At 42.2% G+C, this 22,500-nt stretch overlaps 1 protein-coding gene across 1 annotated transcript in view; it reads right to left on the reverse strand.

The window, feature by feature from the left end:
* Positions 1–22,500, reverse strand: part of LOC122787549 (zona pellucida sperm-binding protein 4-like) — a 403,617-nt gene that overhangs the window by 293,261 nt on the left and 87,856 nt on the right. The window contains exon 3 of the mRNA XM_044054323.1: positions 20,018–20,120. Coding sequence (XP_043910258.1) covers positions 20,018–20,120 — 103 coding nt within the window. The remainder of the gene's footprint in view (positions 1–20,017; positions 20,121–22,500) is intronic.

Raw genomic sequence — 22,500 nt, forward strand, 5'->3', positions numbered from 1 at the left:
CAAAGGTTCTGAAGCCAACTAACATACCAAGGTTGCCAATGGGTCAGGCTGACACATTACTTGCCTGACCCCTGTAGAAGTTACACGATCAGCCACAAAACAGGCCTTGTGCCAAATGAATGGAGGATAGCAAGTGTTATTCCCTCAAAAAAGTGGGGCTTCAATGCACCCAGGCAATTACAGACCAGTAATCTACAAGTCTATGAAAAAAATGGGGAATCAACATACAAGAATACAGGCAACCTGCAGACTACTAAATGCAATTTGGATTCAAGGGCAGGTCCAGTCTACTTAACCTGAATGACTTATTGGAAAAAAGTTCCTGAGGTGAGCAGAACAGTGCACACTACCCAAGAATTCACCAAGGCATTTGTCACTATACCACACACACACAGGTGTAGTACAGCCTCTCCCACATAAATATCAATCCTTATTTAACTGACAGCAAACTGGTTCACAAATAGAATGCAGAAAAATTAGGGTCGACAGCTATACTCCAAAGAGACCAGTCACTAGCAATACACCCCAGTCTTCAGTCACTGGACCACTTTGGCATCTCAGTGGTCAAAGTGTTAAATTTTTGTGGCTACCAGTGTTCACAGATGACTGAAAACCATGTGCCATTATAAGGACGGTCTCCAACAAATAGCTGGTCAACTATGCACCAATATAAAATGCCAAGTAGTGTATAATCAACCTTTGGCAAGTATAACTCGCCTTGTCACCACATTTAACTTACTATTTAGTAACCAGGTAGCTAGACTGATCCAAAGACCCTTTCCAGTCATGACCTGGTCTCAGAGGCCAACACTGCAAGTGACATGCTTACTATAATGTTTCATCTGTTTTGTCCATTTTCATTCTTCAACATATGGGCTCCATCAGAGACACTGATCAGACTCTGCTGTTACTCCAGCTTGTGGAGACCAAACTCTCAAGCTCCTTTTCTACACACAATGCACCAAGCCCAACTCCCCTCAGGTCTTATTTACAGCTTGACAGAGAAAGACTGAAATAATTACCATATCTGCAGTTCAACACAAGGGACATGGTGTGTCCTTGTTGTTTAAGCTCATTCCTCCAGAAGTCATTTGAGGGAAACAGACTGGGATGGAGGGTGGGGAATGAAAATGGACAACACAAATGGAACCTTATGTTAATTACATAACTTGATCAGATGTCAATTTTCATTCATTCCTCAATGTATGAAATATAGTATCCCCAGCTTTCCAATTTCCTTGGTGATCTCCAAGGAAGATATTCCAGAGTATGGTAGAGCCAAAGGCCACTGTTCCCCTCAATATCAGCTCCAATTTGTAATGCGCGATGACGGTATGAGGATTTGGCCAAGTATCAGCTATACAAATTGCCTGTGAATGCTCTAGACTGGAATAGAGTAGAAGTAACCATAGATCTAGTTGAATGAGCCTTTAATGATTTTGGTAGGGAAAACTCAATTTAGTACACACAAATGAGATGCAATCCAACCACCTGGCTATAGTTACATTTGTGACCAATTCACCAATCTTGTGTTGAGCAAAGGAAACAGATCAATTTGTTTTCTTCTGTGCAGATAGAAGCACGACTGTCTATGAACATGAATAGTCTCCTTTATTTGCAAAGTTTGGGAAGATTACTGGCAGGTTAATGGATTGGTTAATGCAGAACTGACACCATCTTAGGTAAGAAGCAACCATAGGTAAGCAAGGTGACCCTGACCTTGGGGAAAATATGGGAGCAAGTTCTGAAATCTAGCACATGTAAATTGCAACTAAAGATGGTCTTCCAACTTAAGAATTTTAGATTACATTTAGCTGAAGGTTCAAATGGGGACAGTGTCAAGGCTTGCAGTATCAAATTTAAATCCCATGGTGGTATAGGATCTATGGAAGGGAGTCCAAGTAGAGTACCTTTCAAAAATACTCTGCATAATTTAGAGGAAACCACAGAAGAATTCTTAAACCCTACATGGAAACGTGAATTGGCTGTGAGTTGGACTTGTCAAACTAGCACCCTCCTTAAATAAGTTCACTAAAAATTCTAGAACATAATGCATCAGAGCAGAGAGGGGTTCTACCAGATTCTGCTCTGCCCAACAATTTTTTTTTTTTTTTTTTTTTTTTTTTTTTTTACACTTCTGCACAGTTTCCGTGTAGAGGGCCTACAGGATAACAATAGAACAGACAAGTGAAGACACTATAGGTTGTCTGGCCATCGGTTTACTATCATATACCTGAAATGTATTTCAACATGGGTCGAGATAGGGGCAGATGTGTATTTCAGCAATAGCGCTCGACATTGCCTACAGTCATCAACATTCCGATTTTCGAACGAAGTGGTGTAGACAGACTTTACTTCGAATAAAGGATAGTAAACCCTGGCCATCAATAGAATTAGAGAAACCACAATAAGGTTTATGATGTCTGGGTGAATTATGCCAGTCAGGTGAGACAGGTCTGGAGTCTGATCCAGCATCCAAGGTGGGTACAGAAGAGTAGAAAGCAAGGAGAACCAAATTTTTCAAAGCCAATAAGGTGCAAGGGAGTATCACTCTGCTCTTCAGTCTGGCTGCTATCTTAAGAAATTTGGGAATTTAAAAGGAGTCTGTGATAAGTGTATAGAAGACCGGGGGGGGGGGTCAATCATGGAGTAGAGCATCCCTCCGACTCCCCCAGAGGGGATTAGGACAAAAGCCACTGCACTTGTTTAGGAGAGACTCAGATTGCAGCAAGGCTGTCCCCACTGATGGGAAACCATGTCAATCACCTTTGCTGCCGAGACAGCTCATTGAGATCTGAGCAGGTTCATATTAGTATCACAATGGACTTCCAGAATATGCACTGAAATTAGAAAGGGGTTGGAAGAAATGCTTCATTGCCACACCCTCAGGGCTTCGATATAGTGGGCAAGATCTGGTTCCTCCTTGTTTATGTACCATACTACCAAATGTGCTTCTGAATTGCAATCATTCTGAGGGGGAAGTTTTGGAATGATTGCAATGCCAAAAGCCCCGCTCTCATTTCTAGAGCACTGACATGCAAGTTGGCCTCCTCAGGGGACCAAGCACCTTGGACAGTTCACCAGAAAATGCCCCCCCCCCCCAAATCTGGGAAGCATCTGGGTCACTGTGACCTTGGGCATAGGGAGAATGGATGACCTAACAACAATTGACTACATCCACCAGGAGAGATGCAGCTTGCATAGCAGAGTTATCCTTTGACATAGGTTGAGAGATTGACCATTGTGTTTGTAGCATCCACTGCAGAACTCATGGGCATCTTGCTAAAGAACTAAGCTATTGTCACAGACATTGAGGCCAGAGTTTGTAGAATCAACTGGGCTGAAATACTGGTAATGCAAATTTTCTTTACCCGATTTCTTGTTTGTACTTATGAAAGGGAAGTGATGCCACCATAGAGACTGTTGAATATTGCTCCTATGAATTTCGATGACCAGGTTGGCTGCAATTGTGATTTGTTGTGATTGATAGTTACTCCTAGATTTGACCAAGTCTAACACTGTCTCAGGCTTGTACCAGTTAGTGCCTGATTGGAGCAGTGATGAGCCCATTCTAGTATGCACTATCCCTGCAGTCAAGTGAGCTGCCACTACTGCCATACACGAACACCCTGGAGGCTGTGGTGAGACCAAGGGCAGCACTCAGAACCAGTAATGACCAACTCGCAGCCAGAGGCACAAGAATCTTCTGGATCATCTGTTTATTTTTAGGAGATAGTACACATCCTGAAGGTATATGGAGTACATCCAGTCTTCTTTGCTCAGAAAGGGCAGAATGGACTGAACCACAACCATCTGGAACTTGGTTTGCTCTTAGGTTTTATAATTAGCAGTGGATTTAACCAAATGCAGACATGCTACTTTATCAATTTACATCGGTTAAAAATCAGTTTAAGAAATTTTCTTAGAGGTTTAAGACTGAATTTCCAAAACTCAAATTTAAAAATAGAGTTATACCTAGAAACTAAGAAATACATGAGTTAAATGGCAAAGGAAAACAGCTGAGGTTCAATTTTTAGCATTTTAAGCTTTTAGAAGTTAACCATTATCCCTAAAGCATTTATAACAAACTTCCTTGAAGAGATTCCCAGGAAGGAATTTTTTTCAACTTAATAAAAGTACCTCGATGCCTAGTTTGTTTTTTTTAAACAAAAAGAGAAGGACCTACTCTTGAGATGTTCATCAATGACTGTTTAAAAGGGACAGTTGAGTGACATTAAGTTATAGTTGGACTTCTTATGGTGTAGGACTGCTTCCCAATCTGGAGTTCTTTTCTGAGGGGCCAGAAGCAATAATGTAGAACTGTATATAGTAAGGTACATAGAAAATAAGCGGACATTTCAGCAACCCATAATTTAGAAGGCTGTAGTCTACAATAGTGGCAACAAGCAAAGCAAACCTGTTAATTTTATTCTCTGTGACTTGAAGTCTTGAGTGTTATAAGAGTGACAGTACAGGAAGAATTTTCAGTCTAGGGAGGACATTCTTGGCCACTGCTTTGCAGGCAGAAGTAAATGCAATATGCTACAGAACTTTAGTTGAGAGAGGACTTGGTAGTGTGGGCTGTGAAGCTTAAGCCTAGCCCATGACTCTGCATTAAGAGCATACAAATAGCAAGTACAGAAGGTTTAGTTGCGATGGGTGGAAATTAGCACAACACTGGTTTTGTGGTCGATTTAAAGTTTTTTTTTTTTCCAAATTCAAGGACAAAGAGGAGGATTGCTGGACTTGGCATGGCAGGACTATGGGACAGCAGTTTGCCAAAAGTAGTTTTCATCTGCATAATGTACATAAACACCATAGTCCTGAAAATGTTTCCCTTTAGTTAGGGATCTGGGAACCTGTGGTAGACTATGAACTGTTTTTGATCACCACATATCCACTGTTGCAGGTAGCCCTTTTTCATTGACCAGCTTACATCTAGAAGTATTGTGCCCAGATAAAAGGAATGCAATTGTCTCACTGTGCTCTGCATTCGTTAGGTAGAGAGGCTATCATTACATTGTAGAGATTCAACAAACCCTATTCTGTCAAGCTTATAAACATTTGCAAATCTAATGGCATCACACCCCCATTCAAGGCATCTCCATCTCTTTTGCAATACTGTTTCTATGGAACATTCTTCCACGCCACATAAAGCAAAGTACTTCTACTATTTTCAAATGTAATTTGGCCAACTGGATGGGTAACTACAAATTACCCCCAGTTTAGCATCGGTCACTCACAGATGGGGAACATGAAGTGCCCCAATATATCCTTGTTCAGCCCATCTCTGGTTTATTTGTATGCAAACTATCACAGCTCAAAACCACCATCGGAAATATTTCTTGATGGGTACCTTTCTAAGCTATTTATCTGGGACTACAAAGCCTGCTAGTGTACAAGAGAAATACATTCCTGGGAATTCAATATAGGGAGAGGTGTATGAGGAGACATGTTACTGGGATCCTTCCTATTTCAGTCAACTTTTCTTAAAGTACTAGGGTGTTCTGCCAAGTTTGCAGATGAGGTGGCAGGTTGGGATACTTCACTGAATGACTAACTTTGTATGCAGGCTTATCAGTATGAGCTATGCATCTGGGCTAGCAGACATGGTGTTTCATTTAACTAAAGGAGTCAGGTAATGTATATGGGTGCTGATAACCTGGAGTACCCTTGTTTAAATAACTGCATTAACTGATGAAGCATTAACTGATGAAGCTGGAGACAAATGAAAAAGGTTTAAAATGTACAATTTTTTTAATTTTATTTATTTTACGTTTACCAAGAAAGTCCGACTGGACACAGGTCTGTTTTCAGCAGAGGCCCGGGGAGGCTACAAGTGAGAAGAGAGGTGAAAGAATGTTATGCAACAGAACCAAATCACCAAGAGATTAAAATGGCAAGATTTTAGAACAGCCAGGGAGTATGGGTCAGGATTTTGTTATGTATATAGAATGAACAAAGTTGGTCATACATGTGCAGATATATAATGGATAGAAAACGGAGAAAGTTCACACCGGTATCGATCCCTTTATTTTACTTGGTTTAAAATTATAAAGGACAACAGACTAATGGATCCAATTGATTCTTAGTAAATTATAGGCTGTTGGGATACACAAGGTCTAATAAATGTAATCCTCAAACTACACCTTGTTGGACTTGGGAGAAAAACAAGCAAAGAAGGCAGGAGTTACTTTCATGTGCATGTAGAGAGAAGATTAATTCAACTGGTAATTTAAAGGCCTTCAGAGAGCATCGATATTCGAAAAGAATGTTAGAGAGGTCTATAGGATCGGCTGCTCTTGGAAGTTGGCTGTTGATCTTCTGGGAAGTCTAAGGTCACTGCTTTTCTAACACTAACAAGTGCAACTTTGTAATGTATTAACTTAACATGTCTAGGAATGTGGGATGCTACTATTGGCTGGTTGGAAACAATTTTCCATTGCCAAACTCTCTCAGCACAGGGGACAAGACTCTTCGACATGGCTGTGGTGCAACCTCAAATGGTGTGGAATATGTGGCAGTTGCATCAGAAGAGTGTCCCAAAATGCTTACATAAAATACAGCCCTCATTTCCAAAAAATGAGGAACTCCACTTCCTGAAATGACCATGTGCCTTGGGCCAACTTCCTGAAATGACCATGTGCCTTGGGCCAACTGCTACAAATACCACCCACCCCCGAGCATAAGCTTTCACTGCCAGTCTCCAGAGGTACAGGATCTTGAAAAAAGGTCAAGAAAAAGGCTGTAAAGTCTACCATAGGAGATTCTCTTTGTACTTAAATATTTTCACTGAAGTATCCATTGGATCTGTCATCTGACAGATACTAGAAGGCCCAGTGAAGTACCTTGCATGTCAACATGAATACAGTGGACACTCCTAGCATCAAAACTCATTTACCATTTCTATCAACTCTGCAGTAATCTCTGCCTATTTTGATACAGTACATTTCCTTACCTCAGTTTAGCCCTTTGAATCTGTCACTTCTCCACGAGACTCCTAATGCAGAGGTCTCACCTGCTTTCCTCCCCCACTGAGATGGTCCTCTCCATCCCATTTACCTATCACTCCCACTGAAGTCACACCGCCACACCCCCCCCCCCCCACACACACACACACACCCCACACACAAAATCTCAACCTTCCTGGTCCACCATTAAATTTTATTATTCACACAAACTCCCAACCCCCCATTTTATCCAACTTTTCTTGCTCAGCTTCTATTCTTGTTAAAGCTCTCATGTACCCTAATCCGGTGTTTGGAGGCATACACAGATGTATACACCTATTTTTGTGTAACCACTCTTCATATCCATCCCCTAAATCCATGCTAACACTTTTTTTTTTAATATTTTCATTCCACTTCTATTTTTACAAAAACGTTTTGGCCAATATGACCATTCCCTCTCCTCCCCATGTAGTCTCAGCCAGTGCTGAAAAATCTCCATTTATTGTGCTCAGTGGTGCCATACCATTTCTACCAATGTTACCATCTGTCCCTGCTTTACCATACTGTGTAATACCCAGTCTACTCTACTGGGTTATTCAAACTGTTACCAGCGTGGTCACATTAAATACAACCTCCCTCTTGTCTTCATTTGTAGCCTATTTACCTTTGCTTCCTTTACTGCATTGCTTCTTCCACTGTAATCCTAATTTCACTCCATAAACTGTTAGTATTTTGCAGATGTTCATACTTTTGCCTCTTTTGGTCTGTTCAAAAAATGTGGTTTACTGGAAAAGCACTGAGTTTCAGACTTCACCTTCAGAAAAATGATCATAATGCAAAGCCTGTTGCAACAGCTTTCTACATTTATGATCAATATTTAAAAAATGGTATTTTTGGGCCTTTGCCCCCACTTTTTCCTTTGTGGAGATTTCCTGAGATTAAGTGGCATGTCCTGAAGTGTTCTGCATCTCACTATCGAGATCTAAAACCAGCTCCAAGACTATAGCAAAAATTTAATCTGTGTGCTACTGAGCATGCTTCATGCTCCTGGTACCCCCTTATGATTACCCATGTCCTCTACTTGTTTTCCCACCCCAAAACATTCCCCCATAACTATATGCAACTTATTGACATCTGCTTCCAAATTTGAGATATGGTCTCTGTACCGTCAATTTCTGTATCCCTCACCTACAATCAACAATGGATGTTACACTTCTGCTAGGTGTAGATTAATTTCCCCTCAGCTCCACAAGCCAATAAAAACATCCTCTGTTAGGGGGTGGCCATATACTTCCTGCCCATTTTCAAACAGTCCATCAGCTTCTTCTCTATGGCAGCAGTTTACAGCACTACTTGTGTCTTAATGTATGGCATGAGGACCTACCTTAAGTCCCCTCATCAGGAATCTGTAGCTTCAATATTCTAAATCTGAGCAAGGGTTCCACCTTCTCCTCTTACCTTAACTATTTTGTAAGGTTCACCCATGTAACAAACTCCTCCAAGGGGCTATTTTAAAGTACCTGTCAGGGAGCACTTCAAAAATACCATTATAACCTCCTCCTCTGTACAATTGTACATTTTTATTGTTGAAGCTGGTTAGTCTCTGCATATCCATCACCTATATGCATCAATTACCATCATACCACTACCTTTCCTGTCTCTTCACTCCACCTGGATTTAAACATCCTGGCAACTCATCTGAAATTTACTCCCTCCTTAACCTGCCTCATTTCAAATCTCTCTCCTACTACTAGTTTAAGCTAGTTTGCAACAATGGACTAAGCTCATAGAGTGACAATATATACATTACTTACTCATACTCTCATTGCCCGTCACTTGCATATTTCTACAAACTTTAAAACTGAAAGGCATGTCTGTATTACACTGTATAGCTATTTACACAGCATTTACTCACCAGACCTGTTTCTGTTAATGGCCCACTGAGATCAGGACTATCCAGGTAAAACAAAATAAAGAGATCTTTCTTGATGTTGGTTTAAGATGTTCAGACCTAAAATGGGTCTGGAGGTACTTATCTTTTTGGTAAATGAACCTTGTATCATCCCACCCCCTCCATGGTCTGGCAAAACCTCTTGCATGCTTTTTGATAGTAGGCAAAGACAGTCCCCAACTTTGCCACAGATCTTGAGTGCAATTTCAGGCAGACTGCGTTAGGACAAAGTGCACAAAATAGCATCTAGAATTAGGTCTCTTATCCACTAGTGCTTGATGGCCATCCACACTTTCTGGTAGAACACAAATCGTCCAACAACCTTCAGATGACAGCAGTTTGTCAAAGCCTCTGGGAACAGAATGCTGGCCACTGGCAGAGTCCAAGATCAGTCCGTCAAGAACATTCGCATCTGGGTGGCGGCCATTCTTGAAGGAGCCACATCCCTTCTGGCCCTGGCAAGAAGCTAATGAAATTTTGTAGGATGCACACCACAATTCATGGGGGGTTTTGTTCGTTCCTGGAAAAAGATAACGAAAGCCTGAAAATTCAACCCAATCTGTGTGCAGTTCTCACCTGTGAGCTCCCTCCAAAAGTGGGAACCTTTTAGGCTAATGCTCCAATATAACAGACAAAAGGTTGGAAAAAAATGCCTCCCTAGTCTCTCCATTGCATGACATTTGACCAGCCTTTGCCTCAGGAGCTTTAAGAGCAGAAAAGTTCTAAGGGATTTTGATACATGCTATGACAGCTCCTGGATGGAGGATCTTATCTGGTCTCTGATAAAAGTCACAATGTCAGGGTTCTTTCACACATTGCCATAAAATTGTTTGGCAGAAAGTACAATTTACCATAATATATGTCTTTCTCTTCACAGTTGCACTATTCTTCACTGAAGGGATCTTCTGCCAAGGACAGCCCAACATTCAGCCCATATACCAAAGCCTCTAGATTTTTGTAGATATTGTATATACATGTATGCTCCCCACACAGGGTATAAAGGTGACATGGTTGCAAATACTCAGAACTGAACTGTCCCAAGAGGGATGAAAGCCCCCCCTCCCCCAAGGACAATGTGGAACATGTACATCTAGAATACAAGGGAGAGGAATGGAAAATCCCTTTGTCAGGATGGTAATAAGACTGGGATCAGAGCTATAACAGAGGTGGGAAGGAGGGCCCAATTACTGTAATAGTGAAGATGAGCATATCTGCTGTTATGGTAAAATTTTTCACAACTGTAACATGTCCTTCCCTATCACTGTTATAGTCTCCCTTAAGTGAATACTATAAGAGCCAAGATTTGGAAGGCAGCACAGAACATTCCTCTACAAAAAGAGATACAGGATAGCTCTAGCAAAACCTGCCCTGGAATTGTCCAATTTGTAATGCATAGTAAAAATGCAAACAAAGGTTCAAACAGCATCAACAATGGAATGTGTGTCCAAACTGTTGAAAGGGCACAAGAAGCAACTGCCCTAGAAGTGACTTTACAAAGAAAGGCATTTGCCATGAAAGGAACAAAATAGCTTTAGAGATAGAGAAGATGGCTTGCTTGGAAACAGCTAAACCCAAAGTCCTGGGATGAAAAAAAGCTGCTCAGATTTGTGAAGGACCTTTGTTTTATCCAAATATCTGTGCTGTCTATGCAAGTCCACAGTGTGCAAAACCTTTTTCCTACTTGGTAGTCTGCCAGTGAGAAGCTGAGTAGACCAATTTAGACAACCAACTGCCTTGGGCATAAGAGGATTAGTATGGAGACAGTTTCTGAAAAACTGGGAGGAATGGCTGCAAGCCTGAAGCTCAGACTCTTGGTCAAAGTAAGAGCTAACAGAATGGTCTTCCAAGTACAAAGCTGCAAGGCAACTGAACTAGTAGGTTCAAAAGGAGCCAGAGTTAATTTTTCAAGAACAAAACTGAGGTCCCAAAAGGATGAACAGGCTTTCTCTGGGGCCCGATATGAAAGACACCTTCAAGAAACTGCTTGACCACAGACAGTGAACAGATGAACACTGAAGAATATTCCAAGCAAGCATGGAGCAGATGACAAGTGAAAGAACCACAGAAACCCCTACTGAAGGGATCCTGATGGCAACAGAAAACACCAAACAAAATCTTCCATAGGTATAGGACTTTCTGGTAGTGGGTTTTCTGGCCTCCTGCAGAACTCAAAGGACATTCTCTGAAAAGAGGAATTCTGATCCCTTTTAGGCACCTATCACCCACAATGCTATTTAAAAAAATGGCCAGATGAGGATGGACAAGAGATCCCTTGTCTTGTGTTTGAAGATCACCCAGTGAGGTAACTTATGGCGATTGCCTCTTGCCAGATGAAAAAGGGGGTACCAGTGGTGTCTGGGCAAAAGGGAGTTGACCAAGATTTTGGGAGAGTCCTGCTTGACCTTGTGCAGCAAAGGAAGGGGAGGAAGGGCACACAAACATTCCCTTCCACAGCAATGACAGGGCAACCACTTTCCAAATCAAAGTATTTGGCACTAACAGAATACAGGAAGTTGTCTCTTCAGAGGGAAGGCAAAAAGATCTACCAGGGGAATATCCCACCAATGGACATGTCCAGGAACACATCCCTGTGAAGTGTCCATCCATGAGCCTGTGTTCTCTACCTCAGTCTGCCAGTAGTTTGTGCTCTAAAGGAATGCAGACACTCCTCTGATAACAGACAGCCAGATCCCTGGCCCGAATATCCAGTCTGCAAAGGAGATATGATCTTGTAACACCTGCTTGTTAATACACCACATCACAGTGGTATAGTCAGAGAAGATTTTCAAGGGGGGGATGGGGAGAAAGCATGGAAAGGACTGTACAACCAGAATTGGACCCATATCTCTTGTGTTGATATGAGCTAACTTCTGAGGCCAGAGACCCTGAACTTTGAGGGCCACAAGAAGCAGCCCAGCCAGCTCTGAGGCATCTGAACAGTTTGAGATAAGGGAGCAAAGGAATGCAAACTCTAGGGAATGGCAATATTGAAGCCACACCAATTTGAGTTAATTGAAGCTTCCGCATCTGGAGTCCAGCAAAAAGAAGCATGGGAATGGTACAGGTTATAAATCCCCAGAACCTGAGAAATTTCCAAGCTGTAAACAGAACAGAGGGAGGAGACACTAATTAGGTTGTCAACCAAAAAAAAAGCTTGGGAGCAGAAGACAAACATGGAAATGTACTGTATCCTGCAACAGAGAAAATATGATCCTGGGAAGTTTAAGCATCAACTTCTTGAGATTGATGGTGAACCCCAAGAGATGTGAAGATCTTGTAGAAAACTGCTGGGAGGAGCCTGAATAAGCAGGTTGTTTGGATAAAGGGAATACATACATCCCTCAAAGGCTACAAAAGGCAGGAGTGAGGCATTTTTTGAATACCCTTGAGAGGCAGTAGGAAGGCCAGAGGGCAAAGCAGAGAACTGAAAATGAGGAAGCAATAAGAATAAGGATGTGAAGATAAGCATCCTTGAAGTCTACAGAAACTAAGGCAGCCTGGGAAAGAGGAACCACCAATGTCTGAAGAGACTGCATACTGAAGGAAGGGACACTGAGAAAGGTGTTGGGGTGGGGGAAGAGACACCAGTCAAGAACTGGTCTCAAAGTCCCCTCCTTCTGAGGACATATATCCTGGAGTAAAAAAGTCTCACTCTGATTAGTGAACAGGTTGAATGATGCCCTGATCAAAAACAAACTGCAAAACCTCTGGAAAGAGAAACTTGTTTGGAGATTGCTATGGAATGTAGGAGGGCAGAGATTTCCATATCATAATACCCCTGACAAATGATAGCATCCAAGAGTCGGAGATCTACTGCCAATTTGAGAGTGAAAGGCAGACAGACCAGGGGACCTGGCCTTGGGGACCAGGAGGCAAAATGTCAAATAGAAACAGGCTTGTCCTGAAAACAAGGCTTTTGATAAGCAATAGTCTGAGTGGACTTAGGAGGAATATGCCATGCCCCCTTCTTACATTTAGGAGGTTAACAAGTGCCTGGAGACAAAGGCAGATTAAGGGCAATTCCTCTGGAATTTGGATACAAGGGAGACAAAAATATGCTCTAGTCCCTGCATGGCCTTGCCCTCATCCTGGAGGGACTTGGAGGGTCAGCAGCAGCTGTCCCAAAAAGCTTCCAGATGAGCATCCAGAAGTTTGGCTTCATCAGACAAGGCCTGTAGAAGCCACCACCACCACTGCATCACAGAACCAAAGCCAGCAACCTGGGAAGTATCAGAAGCATCGTAGCTGGATTTTATAGTACAACAAGCAACCTGGGAAGTGGACCCAAGGAGGTAAACAGCTGAAGCTTTCCCTTCTGAATCAGACAGACCAGACAGCAACCTTAGTCACCTGAGAAAGGACAGTCAAGACATACCTGGGTCATAAGGATATAGTAATGAATAGCCCCACATGACAGTGGCAGCAGCATATACTTTACCCAACTTCTCCATAGCTCTACTATCCTTATAAGGAGGAGCTTGGATGGCAAGAGTTTAAAAGGCTCATCAGTTGAGACTGAAATCAGAGGGTCAGGAGGACATTTAAACAAGTTTGCAGTCCTTCAGGTACCTTATAAAATTCATTAGGTTTCTTAGGGGCCAGGAGCTGAGAAGAGCTACAGAGGAGGTAGAAGTGTCAAAACAGGAGAGCTGCAGAAGGCTTAGGTGACTATTTGTAAAAGCCCATAACATCTCGAATGCCAGAGACCTGGAAGCAATCTCAAAGTACTTCATCATACAAGTGGAAATCCTTCAAATGAGGAATCCAGGCTCAAATACTCTTCCTCCAAGCAATAGTCTACAGAAGGAATTTGAGGGGTATGCAGAGGATTCCTCTTCAGCATCTATATCTTAAGAGGACTAGGGATCTGGATTCATATGAACAGGTGTGGAAGACCAAGGACAGATACCCCTTGAGTAAGCTTTAAGGCCATCAAGGCATTGAACAAACTCCCAAGTAAAAATACGGCCATTCATGTTTGGGATAGTTAATAGGGGTAATGCATTTGGTCTTTTTTCTTAAGAGGGACATCCACCCTAACCATCCTCAGTGGCTCAGCCCCTTGGCAGGATTCAGTGAGCATAGCAGCAATCTCTTCCAAAGATTTGAGGAAACCCCCCTCCCCTCAGTCCCTTGGAAATCTGTTATGGTTCCCCCCTCAACATCTGAAGCAGACTTTGAAAAGGCTCCGAGAAAGTGGAAGAACTTATCTAGGCCAGCCTCTGACAGGGTCATGGCAGAGGAATCCAATGCATGCACCAGACATTCATACCATTCACCAGCTTGTACAGAAATGTCCTGTAGAGGCTGGACAGGAAATGGATCAGGCCTAGACTCTCTGGCCTACTTAGAAGATGGCTGCCCCTCAGGATGGGAGGATTCCACCACAGCACCTACAGTCAACAACTTAAGATGTTGGTTCTAGAGGTATATGGTGAGAATGACAAATGACTAGAGTGCATCTTGGGAACAGTTGACAGCAATGTGTATGGCCATGGGAAGCACCTAGGCAAAAAGACATTGGTCATAACCGTCTATGAGGAATCTGCCTCCACACTGAAGTTCTCCCTTCTTGGATGACATGAACAACTAACTGGAGGAGGAACAAACAGTGGAGCATTTATCTGAATATGGCGTGGTAACAAGAACAAATGGGAGTTTGATAATGGTGTTTGGACTGTTGGCAAAGAAGTTTGAGAATTTGTGTCCATACATCACCTGCATACCCTAACCCTGTGTGGGGAGCAAATGTGTCACTTAGAACACCTATAAAATCTGAAAGCTTTGGTATACTGGCCAGATGTTTGCCTCTCCTTGGCAGGAGATCCCTTCAGTGAAGAGTACTGAAACAGTGATATAGGGAATCTACTGTAAGAGGATGAACTTTGTTAATCGAATGCCATCTACCAGGATCCACTCCAACTCTGAGGTGCAAACTAGCCTTCACTTCATATGAGCTTCAGGACCTGTCAAAGAACAGTGGAAAGTCTGCTACCTGATAATTATCAAGGGAGAGAGTTGAAATGCTTCATCATGCACACAACTGTGCATTTTAACCTCATGGTGGGCACAGGGAGGATGAAGGTGAAATTAGAGTCCCAGATATTCTGCTGACATCTTGATGGGGCAGTCCTGCAACTCTTTGGGATAAGATTGGGTGGGTAGCTGTGACAGCTGTAACAGAGGCTTTTAGAGCCCTGAGCCACCACCTATATTTTCAAGGTGGGACGAGAAGCCCAAGCAAGGCAACCTGCATCATTAGTATTGACAAGGTTCCCAGTGCCTAAACTGGGGCAGTCAACCCCAGACCACCAATGAACAACAGGACAGCCCAATGGCAAACGCAGAGGTCAGCAGTGAAACTGACATCCTGGTCAAAGTTTGTGGCTTCAAGGTTGGCTGCCAAATATAGGGATAGAATACATTCAACAGAAAGCTCAGACATTGGCTGTTGATATTGACTTGAGGCACCAAGCCCAAACAAACTGCAAACTGGTACAGTCAAAGCAGGACTGCACTGCCCACATTAAGGTTAAGGAGCAAAGTAAGGGGACAGCACTGTCGACATACATCACAGCAAAGGGCACTGAGAAGCAGCCATCAACACTGAAAGCTGAGTGAAATGGCTTTGAGAGACTGGAAAGCTGAGTGAAATGGCTTTGAGAGACTGGAAAGCTGAGTGAAATGGCTTTGAGAGACTGGAAAGCTGAGTGAAATGGCTTTGAGAGACTGGAAAGATGAATCTCATTTCCTATCCATAATGACAATTACTACAATTCAAGAACTACACTAGCAGATTAGAGCTTGAGGGGGATACCATTCAGGAAGGGCCAGGGCACGAGGGGGATACCATTCAGGAAGGGCCAGGGCACGAGGGGGATACCATTCAGGAAGGGCCAGGGCACGAGGGGGATACCATTCAGGAAGGGCCAGGGCACGAGGGGGATACCATTCAGGAAGGGCCAGGGCACGAGGGGGATACCATTCAGGAAAGGCCAGGGCACGAGGGGGATACCATTCAGGAAAGGCCAGGGCACGAGGGGGATACCATTCAGGAAAGGCCAGGGCACGAGGGGGATACCATTCAGGAAAGGCCAGGGCACGAGGGGGATACCATTCAGGAAAGGCCAGGGCACGAGGGGGATACCATTCAGGAAAGGCCAGGGCACGAGGGGGATACCATTCAGGAAAGGCCAGGGCACGAGGGGGATACCATTCAGGAAAGGCCAGGGCACGAGGGGGATACCATTCAGGAAAGGCCAGGGCACGAGGGGAGACCATTCAGGAAAGGCCAGGGCACGAGGGGGATACCATTCAGGAAAGGCCAGGGCACGAGGGGGATACCATTCAGGAAAGGCCAGGGCACAAAGTCTGAAGATATTGGTAAAAATAGGTGCTCTAGAAAACCTTCCCTCTATTGGGGCAGGATGATAACTAGGACCACAACTGTTGCACAGTGGAAAATGGGGGAAAAAAAAAAAAGTGTTTTGCAATTTTTGTAGTCCAGTTGGACTGAAACTGACCCCCCCCCCTCCGGATCCAATTGACAGAGTAATAGGTGGGTGGCTCTCAGTTTGTCATCCAAGTCAGCTTTAAGAACTTGACTGCCATTAGTGACCAAGGCACTGGCAGGAGACTGGCAAGGTTGAAGACACCACTGTCAGGACTGAGGCTTAGGGGGATAAGTCTGGCCCTGAAACAACCCCAGACATTGTTGGATGGACCAATAACTGTGGGAACTGGGACTTAAAGGTATTCCAGTAAGGAAAGATCAAAGGAGGCTCACAAATCTCAGTAAAGAGAATCTTGAGAACACAACTGTTGCACACTATTGCATCGTCAAAAAAGTCTTCTGCATCTCTCTGCAGTGCAGCTGGACCAAATCCAATCTCCTGGACCCAAAAGGCTCAAGCAGAAGAGGGAATGAGTTTATGGAGGTCAGAATCAGAAAGACCGTACACTGTTCAGTCAGGAAGGGGATGCGTTGCACGGGAGCTACTTTCTATACATCTGATCAGTGGAGAGCTTTGATCAAATCACTAGTTGTCTTTCATAATTAAGGCCTAGTCTTAAGTTACAAACACTCTCCCTCTCCTTAGTATAAAACAACTCTGACCCAGTAAAGGCTTTTTAAGATACCAGCCGTAGTCACAAATCGGACACCAAAGTGAAGCAAATAAGTTCTTTATTCTCTCTAGCCCCTCGGTGTTTCCACCTTCAAGAAATATCAAAGCCATACAAAATACATACACTTTTATATAACAGTCAATTATCTACACACACCCATTAAACAATTTTCCCTTTAAAGTAAACATTTCCAATTCAATTCATTATTCAGGCCATTAGGCACCAAAGTTTTATATTTTAAAATATAAATACTCTCCTTATATAGGAGTTTTTGTTTCAATATATTTACATCATTACCTATATTTTCTACAACTTCTAAAACTGTACCCTCTAACAAAGTGGTATCACTGTTATGCAACATGCTAAAATGTGAGGCAACTATTTTGTCCTCTTATTTTTAACATCCCTAATGTGTTCCATAAATCTGATGCGAAATTCACGTTTAGTTTCCCCTATGTAATAAAGTGAACACTGACATCTTAATGCATAAATTACTCCTTTACTTCTACAAGAATAGATGTCCCTGGGTTCAAACCTAACCCCATTCATATTGTTAAAGATGGTTCTAACATTTGCACATATACTACTACACCTTTTACAGCAAAATGTACCCCTTGCTGGAAATGCTCTTTATACTTTCAGCATGCAAAACCTACCATGTCTTTTAAATTTCGTCCTCTTATATGAAAATGAAGTTTTTTTTTTTTTACTTAAAACACTAGCTAATAGCCTATCCTCCAATAAATATTTCCAATAATATTCTATCAAACCTCTCATTTCCTCACTTTTAATATTGTATACTGACTTTTCGTCCTCTATATTAAAACCTTGTCTCCAAGGTATACTCTTCCTATTATGTTGGAACCCTTCTCTATCTTTGTTCATATCAACCCCAACCTCTTCTTAGGGCTTCTCAAAATCTTCGGGTCATAGCCCCTTTGTCTAAACATACGATTAGTTTGTTCCATTTCTTCCAACAACAAACTTCTATCACTACACAATCTAGAAACACGCACTAACTCCCCATAGGGTAAAGCTTCCAAAACATGGGGGGGGGGGGGGGGGATGACAACTTGTAGCATGTAAATATTGATTGCCATCAATAAACTTTCTATGAATGTTAGAAGAAAATTCCATTTTCCTTACCTTCCAAAATAAGGTCTAGGTATACTACCTTATTACCCTTTTGAAGTCCATCAAAAGATAGACCAAATGGATTTTTAAGCATATCCAATATAGACCCATCTACCTCATCTTTCCCCCCTTCACACACAAATATCAAATCTATAAAACGAAAATAAAAATCAACATATCTCTTCATAAAAATTAAATCAAATAAAAACTTTTTTCAAAAAAAGACAAAAAGGTTTGCATACATGGGGGCGAATGCCACCCCCATTGCCATACCTTGTTTGTCTATACATTACATCATTAAAATAAAAAATTTTTCAAACAAAAATCTATCATATCAATTACAAAGCAAGAAAAGGGGCTATTTCCCATATGAAATAAAATTGTTGCTAACCAGTCTTCATGTTTGATGGAAGTATACAAACTTTTAACATCAACCATTCCTTGAAGGTGGAAACACCGAGGTGCTAGAGAGAATAAAAAACGTATTTGCTTCACTTTGGTGTCCGATTTGTGACTACGGCTGGTATCTTTAAAGCCTTTGCTGGGTCAGAGTTGTTTTATACTAGTCTTAACAAGTGCCTCCCTACTCAGGCTCTGCTTTCCTCAGCCTGTGAGGGAAGGGATTTGGAAATCAAAGGGGCAGTCATGACCGGAAGCAGCAGTCCCCAATTTTTTCAGCTGTACCCCTTTTATGCTTTCAGGGTAGATGCTTGGAAGTTAACACAGATATAACATCGTAGAAGTGTACTTCTCAGACTTTAAACAAGAGAGAGTGTTTACCTTGGGGTGAAAGGTTTGCCCCACACCTAGCATAGGACAGCACTGCTGAATCACAGCAAGGGCACTGAAGCCATCAACACTGAAAGCTGAACTAATGGCTTTGACAGACTGGAAAGCAGAATTTTGTTTCTTACCACAATGACAATTACTACCAAGTGGCAAATTCAAGAACTACACTAACAGTCTACATGGGACAAAACGGCATCAAATGTCCAAGAAAAATGCAGTGTGAAGACTGGGATGAGGGAAGCTAAACTCAAAAACTAGCCAATTGCAGGGAAAAAGTAAGGCATGGACTAATCCTATGATGTCTTACTCATAAAACAATGTGCAACTGCCAAAACTAATGACTGGGAGAGTCCTCAGTGTGCAACTTCACTCAACTGATGTGATCTGAAGGTGCCTTACCCAGGCAGAGGAGTTAGAGACTGGGAAAGTTAAACATGCCAAGCTGATTAAATTTGGATAGCTTTAATAAAGGTCATGAAGGTGAAACTTCCAGTGTTAGATCTCCATTTCCCTGCATCAACTGAACATATTTGGCCAACAAGGTTACATCATTGCCAAGTCAGCCTAGGCCCCAACCTTATAAAACGGCAGCCCTCAAGATTACAAGTTGTTTTTTTTGCTAGACATCTCAACTTAAAGCTTTTGCTTGCTTTTTTTTAAAATGAGAATTAGCCATGTTGACAGTTACATGCTCTTATCAATTTTCTTTTGTATTTATATAAACTCCCACTCATATTCCCTGCATTACTGTATACCTCTGTTGTACCCAGCACTGCCAGGATGGATCCATTTGTACAAAGTCAGAGTAACACTAAAATGGAGTGAAAACATTGTTCTCCATGACAACGGCTCAAAAGTGGAGTCCCATTTGCCTGCAAACGTCCTGCAGCCACTGCTCAGAGTGATGCAGTACCAGAAGGCTAGCTATCCTGGGTCTGCACCTGCCCTCTACAGCAGAAAGTTCTGTAGTTCTAATTATGTGGCACTACTGCTTAATCATTCCTTCACCTTAATGTTTCACTGCCATCTCCAAAAACTACAGAAACCAAAACATTTCAGGACTCACCTTTCCCAGACGTTTGGCTTCGGCATTTCATAGTCAACCGTTCATATACAGTGATGGTGGAGTTTACTCCTCTTACTGTTAGTTCGAGAATATAATTTTTCTTCTAAAAACAAAAGAAAGTTCATGACAGTACAAGCTGACAACCATGTCTCTACCTTCAGTACTTATTCACCCCCCCCCCCCATATGGGAACAAAAACATCTTCACAGCAGTAAAGTGCACAAATGAAAACAAATACCAAGACCATACAGAACAAGCAAAGTTTTAAAATTAGGCTGTCCCCAGCCCTTTAAGATGAATAAGGCAGAGTTACACTCCACTCCCCCCCCCCCCCTCCCATTTAACTATCTCCTTCTTGGAGTCCATTTTTCACAATTCACTCCTGTTTTACTTCAATTGCTCTTAAAAATACTCGGTGTTGGGCAGAACATGTCCATCTTTTTTCCTTTAACTAGTCTTCTCCCACTCTACCCGGATTCTACTTGCTTCCCCTTTAACAGCACATATGTCAAGCTCCTCTCTCAATTTTGCATTTAAATCCAGCCAGAAAACATCTTACTGATCTGTGCAATTAATGAATTGCTTGCTTTTTAAAAGGTTATATTCCAAAATGGCAGCGACAGGGATTGCCATACTAAGGTTAGCAGTGCAGCCATCTTTCCCACATATGGCACAGACTAGATACAATAGGTACAAGGTGGTTTGCTCATGTAAAAAAAGACCATACAGGAACTTAAACACTCCAGAAATAATGTTTCTTGTAGAGTTTTGTTTTCAAGAAAACTCTGGTTTATGCTAACTGCAAGTTGGTAGCAACTTTTAGATCTTATGTCAAGCAGGTACTTTTCAGGGCTTTATTATGTACAAAAGTTCTTTATTTTAAAATTTGTATCCAGTTCCCCACACTGTCTTGGATACCAGGAGCAGCAGCTTTATTCACTTACCTGCTGACAATGTACCGTCACAGACCTTTAAAGCAGGCTTAAGCTGCTGGTCCTTAAGCTGCCAACAGTTAAATGGATAGCAACATGTCACTAACCAAAACATAGTACTCGCCAGTTTTATGTAGTGTTGCTGTACATAGCATGCTCAATTCTTCATTCATTTTTCTCCCCTAGCAGTTAACTTAAAGGGGTCTGAAAAGTGTGGGTGGCATCAAGAAACTATATAATGCAGTCTCTCGAATTCTCTGAAAAGATATGATACTTAATAGTGGAATCTTCACTGTCTATGGTAGAAAAATGGAAATTAAATTCTGAAGTACTGAATGATTTACTGGTACTAAACTACATCCACAAGATGCCATGGAGAAAAAACTCCTTAATGAGGACAACTACAAAGAAGGGTGCAGTTGACCCTTAATTCACATCTAGGGTAGTCATGTTACTCTGACAAGCTTATAACCTTCTCCCCCTCCCTCCTTATTTTTACACTGCCTCAGTGGAGTACCACCCTTAACCAAACAGCTGTAAGTAGTACCTCCTGTTCCATACCCATTTCAGAACTTAACGGTCTACACTTGCTGTCCAGAAGTGACAATACTAAAGAAAAATACATACAAGTTTTTATGAGACCACAACATAGCACAAACACGATTAAGTTGCCTCTGACTAGTCTCACCATAGTAACAGCAAAGCATGTGCAGCATAATGTTAGTCCTTATGCCAACATAAGTACTCTTTGATGCATTCAGGTTCATAACTGTTCCTCCTGCAAGGCAGCTAGTCGCATTTGGGTGCATAAAGTACAGTTGTGTAAAATCTTACCATAACAGTAGATGTCCTTCCCTTCACTACTGCAGTATTCATCAAGTATGGGATTCCCTGCCGTGGAAGCCAGGCGTCTAGTCAGCCATTCTTCCAAAGTCTACCGTTGCTTTAAGGTAGGATCACCCAAATGCTCGTGTAGCATAGGGCATAAAGGGGACGTTCAGACGTACCATCCTCAGAACTGATTTCCCCTAGTAGGAACGCCAGTCCAAGGAAAACCAAAGAACCTGCACATCCAAGAAAGCAAAAGACTAGGGGGATAGAGGGAGGGAATGAATATTGCAGTGGTGAAGCCAAGGACATTCACCGTTATGGTAAGATTTTACACAAGTGTACTAATGTCCTTGTATTCATACATCACTGCAGTGTTCATATAGAGTGCCAAAGCTCAAGCAGCAGCTTGGGAGGAGGAAGCAGTAGTAGAGCCCTCCAAGAAGCCATGAAGAATGGCAGTAGCAAAACCAGCTCTAGAAATGCCACCCAACTTGTGTTTGGTAAAGGTATGCAAATAAGCCCAGATAGCTGCTTTAAGAATAGAATTGGTGTCCAAGCCCTTGGAAAAAAAAGTACCAGAAGCCACAGCGCTAGTAGAATGAGCATTTACAGAAGGCTCTTGCCACGGAAAGTGCAACAAGTAGCCTTTGAAATCCAAGTAGAAATAGTTTGCGTTAAAACAGCCCATTCTAAAAACTTAGGATGAAAAACTGATCAGAT

The sequence above is a fragment of the Protopterus annectens genome, chromosome 13.part0, assembly GCF_019279795.1.
Source record: "Protopterus annectens isolate FY-2018-M chromosome 13.part0, PAN1.0, whole genome shotgun sequence".
NCBI lineage: Eukaryota > Metazoa > Chordata > Ceratodontiformes > Protopteridae > Protopterus > Protopterus annectens.